The sequence below is a fragment of the Entelurus aequoreus genome, linkage group LG10 (genome assembly GCF_033978785.1).
Source record: "Entelurus aequoreus isolate RoL-2023_Sb linkage group LG10, RoL_Eaeq_v1.1, whole genome shotgun sequence".
Lineage (NCBI taxonomy): Eukaryota > Metazoa > Chordata > Actinopteri > Syngnathiformes > Syngnathidae > Entelurus > Entelurus aequoreus.
In genome coordinates, this window is record NC_084740.1 from 20,973,279 (window position 1) to 20,992,914 (window position 19,636).

Consider the following 19,636-nt stretch of genomic DNA (forward strand, 5'->3'; position numbering starts at 1 on the left):
TACCTACCTCTAGTGTTCATTGTTACCTACCTCTAGTGTTCAAAACTCTATATGCTCAGGTTGAAATATGGAATCTTTGTTACCTACCTCTAGTGTTCATTGTTACCTACCTCTAGTGTTCAAAACACTATATGCTCAGGTTGAAATATTGAATCTTTGTTACCTACCTCTAGTGTTCATTGTTACCTACCTCTAGTGTTCAAAACACTATATGCTCAGGTTGAAATATTGAATCTTGGTTACCTACCTCTAGTGTTCAAAACTATGCTCAGGCTGAAATATTGCACTTTGTTGTTACTATTCTTTTTTTTTTTTGTGTGTTTTTTAAAAAAAAAATTTTTTAAAATAATGTCCTGCCCAGCTTCTCGGGCAAATCATATAGCAGATGTAGATGCCCATATCAGCTGTTCAGATTTACTTTACAAAAGAGAAGTGTAGGATACTTCTCTTGTTGCCTTACTTGTATTTTGACTTTATTAAATGTATTTATATTATCATTTGGTGCAGCCGGGCCGGAGCAGGAGGGGATAGAAAGAGAGAAAAAGGAAGACAGAGGGGGGAATTGTGGGGACCAGAGGGGGATTAGACAGAGAGACAAAAACAACAACAGCAAACACAACAACAACAACAACAGAGCAACATCAGCAAATACGACATGTACAAATATGATGGTAAAAGTAATAGCAAATAAGCAGTTAGCGAAAATTTAAAAAAAAATACATAAATGACAATGAGCATTATTACACTAAAAATGGAGCAATATGAATACCAATAGAAATAGTGCTATTGATAATAAACAATACCAGTACTTTACCTTTATTATCAACAATACAATTGTTCAAATGCAACAATAAATATACGTAATGATAACTTGAGATACGAAAGAATGCAGAAAAATGGAGGGGAAGAAAGAGAAGCAACCTACATTAACCTTGTAGATTGTTATAGTAACAATAGGTTAAGCTTTGTCAGTGTGCCATGTGTTATACCCAGTTTACCCTAGGGCAACAACGTTAATATATGTTTGATGAAACGTGATTATGTGCATGAGTGTATGTGTGCATATGTACTTGTATATGTACAGTAAGTGTATGTGTGCTTGTACAGTGAATGTATATGTACAGTATGTGTATATGTGTACAGCGAATGTATATGTACAGTATGTGTATACAGTATGTGTGTTTGAACAGTGAATGTATATGTACAGTATGTGTATATATGTGTTTGTACAGTGAATGTATATGTACAGTATATGTATGTGTGTGTTTGTACAGTGAATGTATGTGTAGTATGTGTATGTGTGTGTTTGTACAGTGAGTGTATATGTACAGTATGTGTATATGTATGTTTTTACAGTGAATGTATATGTACAGTATGTGTATACAGTATGTTTGTATACATACGTGTGGATGTACGAACTTTGAGTGTGTAAATATGTACTGTATTTATTTGTATATGTATGTGGGAGCGTAGGTACCTATGTATGTCTGTATGTATGTGTGTGAGTATATGTGAATTTGCATGTACAATACATTTGACTCCCAGTGTGTGCGGGAGCCAGAGTACGGCCCCAGCCTCCCCGAGAACCCATCCCACAAACAGTAGGTGTGGTGCCCAGGGAACCAGGGGCCACCGCCCCCACGCAGCCAAGCCGGACAGCGACAGGAACCCCAGAGCCTGGCTCACTGCGCCGCCCACAAGGGCCAGCAGCAGGCCGCAGACAGACGCACCCGGCAGAGGACAAGGCACGAGAATAACAGGGGGAAGCCAGACCCCAAGCCAGCGAGAGACCACACCCCACACGGACAGAAAGGCGGGACGCCCCGCCAGAGGGGCCCGGAGACCCCCCGCAACCGGACGGGAAGACCGCCCCCGCCCCACCGGCAACAGGGCCCCCACGAGCCCCCCCCCACCCCCGGAGAGCGCGGCGAGGCCAGCCCACGGCCACCCCACCCAAGCCGGCCGCCACAGGACCACCCAGCACGGGGCCACAGGAACCACCCACCCCACCCGCAGGGACCCCAACGATGGAGAAGGAACAACCAGCAACCGCCCCGCCGAGTCCCCCCCCTGAGGTAGGGGAATAAATAAATAAAATAAATAAATACATAATAATAATAATAATAATATTAATAAAATATATTAAAAAAAAAAAAAAAAAAAGGAAAAAAATAAATAAATAATTAAATCTATTTATTAAAAAAAAAAAATAAATAAATAAATAAAAAAAGAATTAAAAGAAGATCACAGACATGCTGACACACAATGTCGCTACCCCAACAACTGGCCGACTCGCAGCACCTCGGAATACCCTGCAGCACCAAGCCACCACAGTAGACGCAGGGACCAGACCCAGCAGGCCCCAACCAAGACGGGCACCCGGAAGGGATGGACGGCGGGACCCAGGAGCTCCAGACACGCAGTCCGGATGCAGTAGCCTGAGGCGCCGACTCCCACCCGACTGTCAGGCCCAGAACGTACCCCCAGAAATATACATACATATATATATATACATACACATAAACATACACACGTACACATACACACACATACACATGCATACACATACACATATATATATACATACATACATACATACATACATACATACATACATACACACACACACATACACATACACAGTTTGTCAGCCCCGACAACCACCACCCGCGCGCGCTGCCACCAGTCACAACATCAGCCACCCCCCTGCACCAGACCCAGCAGCCACGGGCGCCCACACCACAAACAAACGGCAGCAGAAACAGCAGCCACAACACCCCCAGACAGCCAGCACCACCCAATCAAATCAAAGCGATCAAAAAAAAAAACGCGACCGGCAACCACACGCCAACAGGATCACAGATACCAGCCAGCGCCAGCCCGCCAGCAAGCCCAAACGCCAACACGCAAACAAGAGACACCAACACCCCCCCCCCCCCCACCAAAATACCCCACCACCCCAACCCAAACCCGCACAAACACACCACCGCCCAAACAACCGAGACACAGTATCCAGACCAGACACGGGCGCCGCGCCGCCACCACATCAAGTCGCCAACAGAGACCCCACAGCGCAAGGTCGGGCCACACGGGCACGGACCCCACCCAACAGGAAGCGAGACCCGCGCGACGCCACACACAAATAAATAATAAGATTAAACAAAAATTACAATAATTAAAAAATAATAATAATAATAATAAAATGAAATACAAATTAAATAAAAAAAACCAAATACAAATAATTAAATAAAATAAAGTAAGTAAATAATAAAAATTATTTAAAAAAAAAAAAATAAATAAATAAATAAATAACTATATATATATATATATATATATATATATATATATATATATATATATATATATATATATATATACATACACATACACATACACATACACATACATATATACACACATACACACACATATATATACATACATACATATATACATATATACACACACATATATACACATAAGAAAATGATAATAATAATAATAATAAATTAATAAAAGCCTGGCAGGCCACCAGAACGCAGTCCCCGGAATACGCGCCGGCCGACAAGGCAATGAGGGGTGCGCCGAACCCCAACCCCCCCACATGCATGTGTACAAGGCCCCCAGAGTGTCTACTGTGTAGTTAAAATTAGGAGGTCAGCCATTACAGCCGACCTCCAGTCCCTATTGATGCGTGTACTGTAGCGTGAGTGAGATATGTATGCTTGTGGGAACTAATAATGCCATTAAAATTGGGGGACATCAAGGTCTTGGTGGGTCCCAACCAAGCCGAGCCCTCCAAATCCTAAGTGTCTAATATGCAGCTAAGATTGAGGGATGGACGAGCAGGGGACAAGACAGGAGGACCGGAGCCCCATAGGAGGCATCCTCAACCCCCCGCCATGCCTCCCCGCAGGACAATCCCCCAAAGTCCTATATTTGTGTGACTGTGTGTGCTATAAGTAGGAGGAGTAGAGGGCCCGGACATCCCCCCCAGTCCATGCGGCCGACAACCAGGAACTACGGCCAGGAAGCCGCCCCCCCCCCACGGCCCGTGACCCACACCAGACCACTTTAGCGTGACGTCACGCGAGCCCACCCCCCGCCAAACAAAGCCAGCCCCCGCCCGCCCCAACCCAACCCCGCAGAGCCCATACCAGCAACCAAACGCAGAAAAACTGCACAGCCCCATGCCCAATGCAAACACCGCATCCCGGCCATCCACACAGCAACGTACCCATACGAGTTCCGGCCAGGGGATGGCGCCCCCCAACTGGGGAAGAAGTCAATGCACCCCGTCCGCACGCCAGCCCCCAAACCAGCCGGCAAGCCAACGCCAGCCAGCCCCCACAACCCCACAAGCGCACAGATACCAGCCACAGTCCCCCAACCACTCCAACCCTATTCTGTGCTACTTTTACCTCTGGAGTTCCCATCCTACAATTCAGCCAGGATTTTTTTGGTCCATGTCTAAAGATAAATACATTGACATGTGATTTTGTTATTCTGTTTTTTTTGCCAGTGCCGTAAAGCCACAATGCTTGGGGATTTGGAGTCTTGAATATTAACCGTCAAATCGAATCGTATCGTTCGGAATCGAATCGAATCGAATCGAATCGGTCTGTAATAAAAGGATATCGTTTTTTAATCGAATCGTAACCTGTGTATCTAGATGCATATCGAATCGTTTATCAGAGAGTGATGTGCAACCCTAATATATATATATATATATATATATATATATATATATATATATATATATATATATATATATATATATATATATATATATATATATATATATATAAATAAAACTATGATTATATTAATTATTTAACTTCGGATGTGCCTGTGGATGCTGGCGGGCCAGATCAGGCTCACGAGCCGTAGTTTGCGGACTCCTGGTTTATTTTATATTTTACCTGCATATAAATTATTATATTCATGATTGTTTATTTGAAGATCCCATCTTCAAATTGATTTCTGACATTTGAATTGTAGTATTGAATTTTCTTACATTTACTTTTGACATTAAAGTGGCCTTGTTTTTGTAGAAATGTTATTCACCGACATTTTCAATTTGGATTTAAGAGGTGTCTTCTTGTGCTCACTCTCCCTCAGATCTGCTGATTGAGCGTGTGCTTCTCTCCTCCATGTTGAATCCTGGAGAAGAGTGGCAGACGCACCGCCACCACGGGACCGCCTTCAGCCTCGAGTACCGCCTCCGCTTCCGCTGCGACACCAACTACTACGGACCTTTCTGCAACAAGTTCTGCCGGGCCCGGGATGACTTCTTTGGACACTTCAATTGTGACCTCGCTGGCTTCAAGGTCTGCATGGAGGGCTGGACAGGACCAGAGTGCAAAGAAGGTGAGGCACAATTTATGAACCGCAGCTCCGCTAGTGCCAGTAGCACTCATGCAGCCCCATACGCTATACCTCCGCATGCTTGACTGTAGACGAGACAATTATCTTATACTCGCTTTCCTACGCAGCTATTTAGACCATAATGTTTGGTTTCCAGTGGACGGTAAATCTATACTGCTATACCAGTTGTACACTGACTACTCTAAAGCAGGGGTCTTCAAGGTTTTCCAGGCCAAGGATTTCCAAACCGATGAAGAAATGGAACAGGGACCACCCACTTATAAATCTTGTATAAAATTGTGTTATAAATTAAGCTGGTCCTAAAGGTACCTTGTTATTGTAGAATACTAAGATATTCAAATAATATAGTTTACCGTCGCTAATTGCTACCTAACAACTGGTGCATTAATAACTGACAACTGGCACGCTAATTGCTAACTGACAACTAGCACACTAATCGCTAGCTATGCTTACACAAATACAATAATATATTTAGAGTCTTGATCAAAAGTGTACATACACTTGTAAAGAACATAATGTCATGGCTGTCTTGAGTTTCCAATCATTTCTACAACTCTTTTTTTTTGTGATAGAGTGATTGGAGCACATACTTGTTGGTCACAAAAAACATTCATGAAGTTTGCTTCTTTTATGAATTTATTGTGGGTCTACTGATAATGTGAGCAAATCTGCTGGGTCAAAAGTATACATACAGCAATGTTAATATTTGCTTACATGTCCTTGGCAAGTTTCACTGCAATAAGGCGCTTTTTGTAGCCATCCACAAGCTTCTGCTTGAATTTTTGACCACTCCTCTTGACTAAATTGGTGCAGTTCAGCTAAATTTTTTGGACATGGACTTGTTTCTTCAGCATTGTCCACATGTTTAAGTCAGGACTTTCGGAAGGCCATTCTAAAACTTTCATCCTAGCCTGATTTAGCCATTCCTTTACCACGTTTGACGTGTGTTTGGGGTCATTGTCCTGTTGGAACACCCAACTGCGCCCAAGACCCAACCTCCGGGCTGATGATTTTAGCTTGTCCTGGAGAATTTGGAGGTAATCCTCCTTTTTTATTGTCCCATTTACTCTCTGTAAAGCACCAGTTCCATTGGCAGCAAAACAGGCCCAGAGCATAATACTACCACCACCATGCTTGACGGTAGGTATGGTGTTCCTGGGATTAAAGGCCTCACCTTTTCTCCTCCAAACATATTGCTGGGTATTGTGGCCAAACAGCTCTATTTTTGTTTCATCTGACATCACATGGACAAAGATAAGACCTTCTGGCGGAAAGTTCTGTGGTCAGATGAAACAAAAATTGAGCTGTTTGGCCACAATACCCAGCAATATGTTTGGAGGAGAAAAGGTGAGGCCTTTAATCCCAGGAACACCAGGCCTACCATCAAGCATGGTGGTGGTAGTATTATGCTCTGGGCCTGTTTTGCTGCCAATTGAACTGGTGCTTTACAGAGAGTAAGTAAATGGGACAATGAAAAAGGAGGATTACCTCCAAATTCTTCAGGACAAGCTAAAATCATCAGCCCGGTTGAGTCTTGGGCGCAGTTGGGTGTTCCAACAGGACAATGACCCCAAACACACGTCAAAAGTGGTAAAGGAATGGCTAAATCAGGCTAGAATGAAGGTTTTCGAATGGCCTTCCCAAAGTCCTGACTTTTAAAGGCCTACTGAAATGAATTTTTTTTATTTAAACGGGAATAGCAGATCCATTCTATATGTCATACTTGATCATTTCGCGATATTGCCATATTTTTGCTGAAAGGATTTAGTAGAGAAAATCGACGATAAAGTTCGCAACTTTTGTTCGCTGATAAAAAAAGCCTTGCCTGTACCGGAAGTAGCGTGACGTCACAGGAGCTAGTATTCCTCACAATTTCCCATTGTTTACAATGGAGCGAGAGAGATTCGGACCGAGAAAGTGACGATTACCCCATTAATTTGAGCGAGGATGAAAGATTCGTAGATGAGGAACGTTACAGTGAAGGACTTGAGAGGCAGTGAAGGACGTATCTTTTTTCGCTCTGACTGTAACTTAGGTACAAGCTGGCTCATTGGATTCCACACTCTCTCCTTTTTCTATTGTAGATCACAGATTTGTATTTTAAACCACCTCAGATACTATATCCTCTTGAAAATGAGAGTCGAGAACGCGAAATGGACATTCACAGTGACTGAACATGTAAATACACGATTAATAATATTCAGCTTTGCGAAGCTAAAAAAATAGAAGCTAACCTAGCAACGTAGCCAACGTGATAGCATAGCAGTCTCAAATGCAGATAGAAACTAAATAAAAAAAACCCTGACTGGATGGATAGACAGAAGATCAAAAATACTATTAAACCATGAACATGTAAATACACGATAATTAATATTCAGCTTTGCGAAGCTAAAAAAATAGAAGCTAACCTAGCAACGTAGCCAACGTGATAGCATCAGTCTCAAATGCAGATAGAAACTAAATAAAAAAAAAACCCTGACTGGATGGATAGACAGAAGATCAAAAATACTATTAAACCATGAACATGTAAATACACGATTAATAATATTCAGCTTTTCGAAGCTAAACAAATAGAAGCTAACCTAGCAACGTAGCCAACGTGATAGCATAGCAGTCTCAAATGCAGATAGAAACTAAATAAAAAAAACCCTGACTGGATGGATAGACAGAAGATCAAAAATACTATTAAACCATGAACATGTAAATACACGATTAATAATATTCAGCTTGGCGAAGGTAAAAAACAGAAGCTAACTTAGATGCGGCGGCTTGCTTACTCACTGTAGTGCGTCTGCTATCCTGCTCAAAACACAACACAACCTCCTGGTGTTGGTGTTGCTGTAGTCCGCCGCTCCACCGATCGCACCTACAACTTTCTTATTTGCAGTCTCCATTGTCCATTAAACAAATTGCAAAAGATTCACCAACACAGATGTCCAGAATACTGTGGAATTTAGTCGAAGAAAACAGAGGTATTTGAATTGGGTCCAAACACTTCCCTTGACCTCGTGACGTCACGCGCATACGTCATCATACCGCGACGTTTTCAAGCGGAAGTTTCCTGGGAAGTTTAAAATTGCACTTTATAAGTTAACCCGGCCGTATTGGCATGTGTTGCAATGTTAAGATTTCATCATTAATATATAAACTATCAGACTGTGTGGTCGGTAGTAGTAGGTTTCAGTAGGCCTTTAAACGTGTGGACAATGCTGAAGAAACAAGTCCATGTCAGAAAACCAACACATTTAGCTGAACTGCACCAATTTTGTCAAGAGGAGTGGTCAACAATTCAAGCAGAAGCTTGTGGATGGCTACCAAAAGCGCCTTATTGCAGTGAAACTTGCCAAGGGACATGTAAGCAAATATTAACATTGCTGTACGTATACTTTTGACCCAGCAGATTTGCTCCCATTTTCAGTAGGCCCATAATAATAATAATAATAATAATAATGGATTACATTTTATATCGCGCTTTTCTATTGTTAGATACTCAAAGCGCTCACAGAGAAGTGGGAACCCATCATTCATTCACACCTGGTGGTGGTGGTAAGCTACATTTGTAGCCACAGCTGCCCTGGGGTAGACTGACGGAAGCGAGGCTGCCAATTTACGCCTACGGCCCCTCCGACCACCACCTATCATTCATTCATCATTCATTCACCAGTGTGAGCGGCACCGGGGGCAAGGGTGAAGTGTCCTACCCAAGGACACAACGGCAGCGATTTGGATGTCAAGAGGCGGGGAGCGAACCTGCAAAACTCAGGTTTCTGGCATGGCTGCTCTACCCACTATGCCATACCGCCCCAATAAATAATAAATTCATAAAAGAAGCAAACTTCATGAATGTTTTTGTGACCAACAAGTATGTGTTCAAACGTGGTAAAGGAATTGCTAAATCAGGCTGGAATGAAAGTTTTAGAATGGCCTTCCGAAAGTCCTGACTTAAACATGTGGACAATGCTGAAGAAACAAGTCCATGTCCAAAAAATTTAGCTGAACTGCACCAATTTAGTCAAGAGGAGTGGTCAAAAATTCAAGCAGAAGCTTGTGGATGGCTACCAAAAGCGCCTTATTGCAGTGAAACTTGCCAAGGGACATGTAAGCAAATATTAACATTGCTGTATGTATACTTTTGACCCAGCAGATTTGCTCACATTATCAGTAGACCCACAATAAATTCATAAAAGAAGCAAACTTCATGAATGTTTTTTGTGACTAACAAGTATGTGCTCCAATCACTCTATCAGAAAAAAATAAGAGTTGTAGAAATGATTGGAAACTCAAGACAGCCATGACATTATGTTCTTTACAAGTGTATGTACACTTTTGACTACGACTGTAAATATTCCTGTTTTTATTTTACAACTGCAAAGTACAGTGAGTAGGGTGTCCATGCCACTGCTATTTGTAAACTACACCACTGTGTATTTTGAATCAATGTTGTGTATTTAAAGACATTGAAAATTGTGAGGGGAATAGAACAAATATTTTATAAAAAGTCAAATCAAAAACATTTTTACGACCCCCCCTGAAGTACCTCTAATGTTGAAGACCTCCTCTCTAAGGTATATCCCAGTTTCATGTATTGACTCTTGAAAATATATACTTTATTAATGTTGTTCGGGTTGTTGAAATGTGGGGGATGTATTCAAATGGTAAAATCCATCCTGGTCTCCATGTGTGCATGACTAGAGGAAACCAAAGTGGAAATGGCGGGGAAAAGACATGTCATTAATTCGCAATAGGGACATCCTGCGGCAATTACCAACACGTCTCGGCCCGACTTGGTGCCACTTCCTCCTCAGCGGGTTGTTGATTGGATGGCAGGACGAGCAGGAAGTTTAAAAAATGAGCTTGGGCGTTGCCCTCTACTGCCTGCGAGGTCCTGCCAATGATGGATTGTAGCTTGCTTTGGCTTTTGTATGTTATGTTATGTTGGTTGGTTGATTCAGTTGTGTCCAATGTGTGTGTTTGCAGCGCTATGCAAGCAAGGATGTAACCAGGCCCACGGCTCCTGCACGGTACCTGGAGAATGCAAGTGAGTTCCATCCAGTGTGTAACATTTAACACAACATTAGGTACTAGGAATGTACCGATCGATCGGTGACCAATCATTATCGGCCTATTTTTTGTGAAAAAGAACATGATTGCCATTGCTGATCAATGTCTTTCAATGTCGATTAGTCCAGTGCTTTTCAACCGCTGTGCCGTGAGATATTGTCTGGTGTGCCGTGGGAAATTATGCAACTTCACCTAATTGGTCCAAAAAATATTTTTTGCAAATCAATAATTATAATCTGCAAAATAATATGACATTGTCTAGTGTCTGTGCCGTATAGAGCTTGGCAGGGTAACCATGTAGTAATAATAATAATAATAATAATAATAATGGATTAGATTTATATAGCACTTTTCTAGACACTCAAAGCGCTTCACAGAGAAGTGAGAACCCATCATTCATATTTACAACTCATTCATTCATCTTTCATTCTCCGGTGTGAGCGGCACCGGGGGCAAGGGTGAAGTGTCCTGCCCAAGGACACAACTGCAGCGATTTTTGGATGGTAAGAGACGGGGAGCGAACCTGCAACCCTCAGGTTTCTGGCACGGCCGCTCTACCCACCACGCCATGCCGCCCCACTCCAGTAGGTGGCAGTAGGTAGTTAATTGCTTTGTAGAAGTCGGAACGCGTCGAGGATGGTTTGTCGTGATCCCAATACGCAGAGACGGCATGCAGGTAAAAAGGTATGTAATGCTTAAAAAAGGCAAGTCCCGCTGGGAAAAGGCACTGAAGCATAGGGAAGGCTATGCAAAACGTAAGTAAAACTGAACTGGCTACAAAGTAAACAAAAACCGAATGCTGGACAACAGCAAAGACTTACAGTGTGTGTCCGTACATGACATGACAATCAATAGTGTCCCCGCAAAGAAGGATAGCGTCCGCACAACTGAAATAGTCTTGGTTGCCAATGCGAAGCAGGTCAGGCGATGGCACTCAAAGGAAGACGTGAAGCTGCTACAGGAAAACGCCAACAAAACAGGAAGACCCACCAAAACAACAGCGCAAGACGGGAACTAAAGCACTACACACTGGAAAAAAACAACCTGGTGGAGTTTCATTTTTTAACGTTTCTGCTGGTGGTGTGCCTCTGTATTTTTTCAATGAAAAAATGCTCAAAAAAGGTTGAAAAACACTGGATTAGTCAATCCCCTCCGGCTAGTATGGTGTTTATTTTTAGTCCCCTGATGGATAAACTAGCAGCTAATTGTGTATCAGTGTAGCGAACTAATAATAATCGCATCTATTACGGAAAATAAACTGCATTCCTTGATATCTTAAATATCATTATCAAGTATCATTATCAATTGTTAAGTATCATAAAGTATATCAGTGGTGGGCGGCCCTGTTAACATAGTTTTTTTATTTACTTACCCTAAATATGTAAAAGTATTCATATTCTCTTCATGTCATATATATGACATAATATTATGCTCCTTCCAGTGCTGTTGTTTTTACTTTTAGTTTTTATCCAATCAGAATTAAGCTATCTTATGTTGCCATGCTGTACCAAATCTGCCCGGGGCCTTCAGAATCAACAATGTGTGTGCACTGTAAGTGAACGGGCACATACAGTTGATAGGTAATTGCAATAGCCAATCAGATCACGAGTTGTCAGTAAGGCCTTCTAGCTGGCCTAACGCTGTGATTGGATACTGACTTGGGAGTCCCAAGTGAGTATCCAATCACATGTAGGCGAAAACAGGAAGTGGCACCGGAACCATACGAGCCATAGAAAGCCACAGAAAAGTCACGGATACAATAACCAGGAAGATAAAGTGTTTGTCTTACACATAGTAATTCGCTGTGGGCAGACGAAGCCAAGCAATGCAGGTTTAGCGAGCGACGCGCGCTCCCGCGAATGAAATCACTTTTTGGCAGGCAACCACATTTTGGCACAACACCATTTTTTCATGTTTCATTTGTTTGATACAATTATTTTCATTTTGACAGTACCACATAAGATATGTTTTAATTGCCGAAGCATATGTTAAATGCGCCGAAAAATAGAGCGTTTTGTACAATGTTGAGGGGTTTCAATACTCAGTAGTGTGCAAGTGTGATTCTGTATAGTATCTGCAGCCGTGTCCATGTGGGGACACCAATGATGCTATTTTGAGAGGTGAACTGGGACATCACTGAAGGCCTAGGTGAGAAACGCACGGCCCGCCACTGAGTATTACGACGAGGTAAACATGTTCACCACCGAGTGCAAGAAGTAGCAGGCATGCTAATAGCTAAGCCGGCCGCTAAGATCGCTGGAAACTGAATAAGTAAGCATTTTGTAAACATTAAGAAGTACAGATGGAACCTCGTTGCAGCAGACAGTAAGCAGTTATTAACAGGAAACGAACAAGTAGATGGATACGAGTCTAGACGAGAGAGAGGATAATATAACAATACGTGTTGGTGTGTCAGCGTTGTCACAGTCAGCGCACGGCATGCAAGAGGGCGGATCGGTCCATAAATTGGTGGCGTCAACACAAGGGTAATACCAGAATATGATCGATGCTAGAGCAGTGTTTTTCAACCTTTTTTGAGCCAAGGCACATATTTTTCATTGAGAAAATGCGGAGGCACACCACCAGCAGAAATCATTAAAAAACGAAACACAGTTGACAGTAAAATGTCGTCGTCGCAATTGTTGGATATGACTTTAAAGCATAACCTAGCATGCATCACTATAGCTCTTGTCTCAAAGTAGGTGTACTGTCACCACCTGTCACATCACACCCTGACTTATTTTGACTTTTTTTCTGTTTTCCTGTGTGTAGTGTTTTAGTTCCTGTCTGGCGCTCCTATTTTGGTGGCTTTTTCTCTTTTTTTGGTATTTTCCTGTAGCAGTTTCATGTCTTCCTTGGAGCGATATTCTCCGCACCTACTTTGTTTTAGCAATCAAGACTATTTAAGTTGTGCGGACGCTATCTTTCTTTGTGGGGACATTGTTGATTGTCATGTCATGTTCGAATGTACTTTGTGGACGCCGCCTCTGCTCCACAGTAAGTCTTTGCTGTCGTCCAGCATTGTGTTTTTGTTTACTTTGTAGCCGGTTCGGTTTTAGTTCCGTTCTGCGTAGCCGTCCCTAAGCTTCAATGCCTTTTCTCAGGGGCACTTACCTTTTTGTTTATTTTTGGTTTAAGCATTAGATACTTTTTTACCTGCACACTGCCTCCCGCTGTCGTCTGCATATTGGGATCACGACAAACCATTGTCGTCCTACACACGTGTTCCCGACAAGCAATTAGCTACCTGCTGCCACCTACTGATATGGAAGAGTATTACACGGTTACTCTGCCGAGCTCTAGACAGCACAGACACTCAACAACGGCACATTATTTGCGGATTTTAATTACTGGTTTGTATAAAATAGTTTTAACCCAATTAGGTGAAACTAAGATAATCTCCCACGGCACACCAGACTGTATCACAGAGGTTGAAAAACACTGTACTCAAGTGATTACCGTATTTTTCGGACTATAATTCGCTCCGGAGTATAAGTCGCACCAGCCGATAATGCATAATAAAGAAGGAAAAAAACATAAATAAGTCGCACTGGAGTATAAGTCGCATTATTTGGGGAAATGTATTTGATAAAAGCCAACACCAAGAATAGACATTTGAAAGGCAATTTAGAATAAATAAAGAATAGTGAACAACAGGCTGAATAAGTGTACGTTATATGAGGCATAAATAACCAACTGAGAACGTGCCTGGTATGCTAACGTAACATATTATGGTAAGAGTCATTCAAATAACTATAACATATAGAACATGCTATACGTTTACCAAACAATCTGTCACTCCTAATCGCTAAATCCCATGAAATCTTAAACGTCTAGTCTCTTACATGAATGAGCTAAATAATATTTGATATTTTACGGTAATGTGTTAATAATTTCACACATAAGTCGCTCCTGAGTATAAGTCGCACCCCCGGCCAAACTATGAAAAAAACTGCGACTTGTAGTCCGAAAAATACGGTAGATCGATATAGGTTTTTTTCTCGAAATGTAGTTTTTCTTCATGTGTGAACAAGTTCAGAGAATAATTCTCTGGACACCGGAGGACTTTGAGGGCAAAAATTCTTTTAATGAGTAACAGATAGTAGTTTTTGGTTTTGTTTAATTGCTATCTGTGTTGGCCCTGCGATGAGGTGGCGACTTGTCCAGGGTATACCCCGCCTTCCGCCCGATTGTAGCTGAGACAGGCTCTAGCTCCCCCCGTGACCCCAAGAGGGACAAGCGGTAGAGAATGGATGGATGGATGGATGTTATTGACTTTGTTTTATTCCACTATGAGCAAATCGGGAACTAGTTAAAATATTGTGCTGACATTGTTAAACTATCAATAAAGTACTTACTATAAAGACATTGACAAATACAGGTAATACATGTGATCAGATTGTATCACCAGTTTATTAAAGTTCCAAGTGATGCTCTGTTACATCCTTCACTCTTCAGGTGTCACTATGGCTGGACGGGGCCTCTGTGCGACCAGTGTGTGACGTTCCCTGGGTGTGTGTACGGCAGCTGTGGCGAACCATGGCAGTGTGTGTGTGATGTCAACTGGGGAGGTCTGCTGTGTGACAAAGGTATACAAACATGTACAACCTCAAAGCACAACAGGGTTTACATTTGAATAACCATAGTTACATTTTTGGTTCCATAACTATGCTTTTATTTTGTTTTGTATTCTTTGACATTTATATTGTTTTTTAAACTTTTTTGCACTTTCATTGTCATTCATTAATATTTGTTTTTCATTTTCAGTAATTACCATGAATTAGGTTTGGATGATAGTAATAATAATGGAAATTGTATGTATTTGATTATTGTATTATGTTCTTTTTATATTTTATATATGGTGTATACACACACACACACACACAAATGTATCTCTCTCTCTCTCTCTCTCTCTCTCTCTCTCTCTCTCTCTCTCTCTTTCTTTCTTTATCTGTCTGTCTGTCTGTCCCTCTCTCTCTCTCTCTGTGTGTGTGTATATATGTATGTGTGACAGTGTAAAAAAAAAAAAGTGTTTAAAAATTCAGTGTAGAAAAAATGTTGTGTATAAAAATTCAGTGTACAAATATTCAATGCTGAAAAAGTCAGTGTTGAAAAATTTGCTGCTTCATAATGGAGGACTCACTTCCGGGAAAATAAAGCGGAAGCAATCGATCCTGTCTCAGAAGCAGCCAAAGAGGTGTCACGTTTGAAGTCACGTGACACAGGTGTGGCAAAACAGCATTAAAAAAGCAGTTAACTGTGCTACCTGGGCATAATACAACATAATAAATACTTCAATGCGGCCCGCTGGATGTTTTCAAACTATAGAAATGATTCCAATAGTAAAAATCTGCACTTTTGCTTTTTGAAGGCGGGAGAGGACCCTTAGTATCAGACATGCGCCAGTTTCAATGTGCGGTAAACAATCTGGAAGCAGACAATTCAATGAAAACATAGCAACAATTGTAATGAAGAGGAGACCAGTGTTTCCCATAAACTGCCAAGATACCTCTGGCGGTGGGGGCGTGGCTATGGGCGTGGCTATGGGCGTGGTCATCATGACATCATCGAGTAATTTGCATAATTTAGTACAATGATTTGATTTTCTCTAAAAAGGCTCAAAAAATGTGTACTTACTAATTAATAATAACAGTTTTGTTTTAAACGTCCACCCATCCATCCATCCATCCATCCATTACAATATAATTACAACACTTTATGTACATATTTATATACAGATTTGAACAATAAATTATTCACTGAAATATATTTATTAATTGTGGTTCTTACAAAAAATACATCTTATAAAATATAAAAGCTAAAATGTCTCAAAGCTCTGCCCCTTTAATTAGTGCATACTAAATAATTTAACTTGAGCCTACTACTACAACCATATTATTTACCAGCAACATAAAGTGAAACCGAGGCAGAGGTGTCCTGCCACAGTCAGTAACAAATAAACAGAAAACAGTAGTGGTGGTGGATAGACACAGAGCTTCATCAAACATCTGATCCACTGAACAAAGAGCTCGAAAAATCTTGAACTTTAGACTGCCATCAGTTTTACTCCCTACACTTAACCATGTGTTTCCTACTGCCTGCAGACTTTGCACCCTTTGTTATATACACATGTTGTGTTTCTAATATAAATACATTTAATAAAGTCAAATACAAATAAGGCAACAAGAGAAGTATTCTACACTTCTCTTTTGTAAAGTAAATCTGAACAGCCGATATGGGCATCTACATCAACTATATGATTTGCCTGAGAAGCTGGAGAGGACAAAAAAAATAAAATAAATAAATAAATATTTTTTAAATTTTTTTTAAATTTTTTTAAATTTGTGGCGGACGTAATTCTTTCGTGGCGGGCCGCCACAAATAAATAAATGTGTGGGAAACACTGGAGACTGTTTATTTGCTTCAGAAACTAAAAGAACAAAACATTTTGAAGTGCATCAATGGGAGAAAAAAAGAAACAGAGATTTATTAAAGAAGATGGCTAAGGAAATGTAGAAGGCCAGCCTAATTTGGAATCCCGAACGAAATTAGGAAGCAGCTATATTAAAGGCAAATAATAAAGCGTACGCAAACCTCTTGATACCTTCCTCTGGATATCAGTCGAGGCACAAATGTTTTTTTCCTTTGGATTTAAAACTCCTTTCATCAATCCAATCAGCCTTTTGAATGAATTTTAAGACATTCAAAAGTCTTGTTTTCATGATTTTCGTCCAAAAATTCCTTTGAAAAAACTCTTCTGTCAGTCTTTCGTTGCATCCGCCTGGCATCCGCCCGGATACATTCTTCAGGGTTCGTACAGGTGCTTAAAAACCTTGAAAATGGTAGGATTTTAATGTTGTGTTTTCAAGGTTTGAAAAATGCTTGAATTTTGGGTGAGGTGCTTGTAAATACTTGGAAATGTTCATCACATTTCTCGGCAGTCTGACTCAATAGGCTAATTATAAAATGGAAACAAATTAAATAAGGTTCCTTAAAAATTAAAGCTACCAGCTTGATCTGTTGGCTTTGCACGAGCCCTTACATTAGGTTGTTGTCATGCCAGAGCCTCTGTGTCGCCCCCAAGAGGACAGTGGTGCATCGGTCAATCATGCCGGGAGGTTGAAGTTTTAATGAACATGATGTATGCATGAATTATGATACAAACAAACAAGTAAACAATAATAATTAATGTTATTTCTTGTAAGGAATGATGTATACATGAATGATGATGATGATACAAACAAAGAAGTAAACAACGTTTGCAAACACCAATGACATTGAATAGTCACACTGCTTCATTTTCTATGCCCCATTCAGGTTTGATTAATTGATTGATGGAAACTTTTATTAGTAGATTGCACAGTACAGCACATATTCCGTACAATTAACCACTAAATGATAACACCCGAATAAGTTTTTCAACTTGTTTAAGTCGGGGTCCACGTTAATCAATTCATGGTAAGTTAATGATAACTGCTGTTTCAATGTTTGGCTTAGCTTTTAGCAGATTTTCCGTATTTTTCCTACAGACAGCATTTGGTGACCTCAAACAACAAGGCTATGGATTGATTCACCCTGGTTTTCGCCTTTTAAAGGGTACTGGAAAAACTGGAAAATTCATCTTGAGAGTCCTTAAAAAGTGCTTGAACTTGGCCATGGAAAAGGTGTATGACCCCTGATTCTTGGTAGTAGCGTCATGTTTGTAGCACATTTCTTGATGTTGTCCGTATTTAACATCAGCATAGCCATTAGAGACGTAATGTTTGTAATATGTGCCAATATAACAGCGGACATCAGTTAAAACACGTTGTAAGGATCCGCAAATGACTAGGGTAGGTGTGAAAATACAAAAAAGACGAACTATTTGAGAAATCAGACTAATTTAGTGCATGGAAACGTAGTGAGTGTCAAAAAAAAACCCTTTCGTAATAAAGACACAAATTAACCTCCATACTGATTGTGTGCGTATGTGTGTGTCTGTCCATTTTGTGTTGCACTGTTAAAACAAGCATAAGGGGATTTTAAAATCCCCTGACGAGCAGGGAAACCTGCGAAACAGGCTTGTAGGGATGAAATAGCCTCTGACCTAACATATATTCCGCTCTACCCCTGTATTGAGCACTGTATAACGGATAAACCACAGAAACCTTGACTGTATATTGTATATACATATATATATATATATATATATATATATATATATATATATATATATATACACTACCGTTCAAAAGTTTGGGGTCACATTGAAATGTCCTTATTTTTGAAGGAAACGCACTGTACTTTTCAATGAAGATAACTTTAAACTAGTCTTAACTTTAAAGAAATACACTCTATACATTGCTAATGTGGTAAATGACTATTCTAGCTGCAAATGTCTGGTTTTTGGTGCAATATCTACATAGGTGTATAGAGGCCCATTTCCAGAAACTATCACTCCAGTGTTCTAATGGTACAATGTGTTTGCTCATTGGCTCAGAAGGCTAATTGATGATTAGAAAAACCTTGTGCAATCATGTTCACACATCTGAAAACAGTTTAGCTCGTTACAGAAGCTACAAAACTGACCTTCCTTTGAGCAGATTGAGTTTCTGGAGCATCACATTTGTGGGGTCAATTAAACGCTCAAAATGGCCAGAAAAAGAGAACTTTCATTTGAAACTCGACAATCTATTCTTGTTCTTAGAAATTAAGGTTATTCCACAAAATTGTTTAGGTGACCCCAAACTTTTGAACGGTAGTGTATATGTATATATATATATATATATATATATAATATATATTTATATATATGTATATATTTATATAATAATAATAATAATACCTGAGATTTATATAGCGCTTTTCTAAGTACCCAAATTCGCTTTACATGTTAAAAACCCATCATTCATTCACACCTGGTTCGCATCCATCCATTTTCTACCGCTTATTCCCTTCGGGGTATATATATATATATATATATATATATATATATATATATATATATATATATATATATATATATATATATACAAACAAACAACTTGTCCAGGGTGTACCCCGCCTTCCGCCTGATTGTAGCTGAGATAGGCTCCAGCGCCCCCTGCGACCCCAAAAGGGAATAAGCGGTAGAAAATGGATGGATGGATATACAAACAAACAAACATATACTGTGTTTAAATTACATTTATTTTTATATTTACTTTTA

The 19,636-nt window shown here is 40.4% G+C and overlaps 1 protein-coding gene across 2 annotated transcripts in view; it reads left to right on the top strand.

Moving 5' to 3' along the window:
• The window catches only part of LOC133658360 (protein jagged-2), a 162,413-nt gene that overhangs the window by 108,692 nt on the left and 34,085 nt on the right, over positions 1 to 19,636 (top strand). For both annotated transcript variants that reach the window (XM_062060284.1, XM_062060283.1), the window contains exons 4-6: positions 5,122 to 5,370; positions 10,366 to 10,426; positions 14,908 to 15,038. In XM_062060284.1, coding sequence (XP_061916268.1) covers positions 5,122 to 5,370; positions 10,366 to 10,426; positions 14,908 to 15,038 — 441 coding nt within the window. The remainder of the gene's footprint in view (positions 1 to 5,121; positions 5,371 to 10,365; positions 10,427 to 14,907; positions 15,039 to 19,636) is intronic.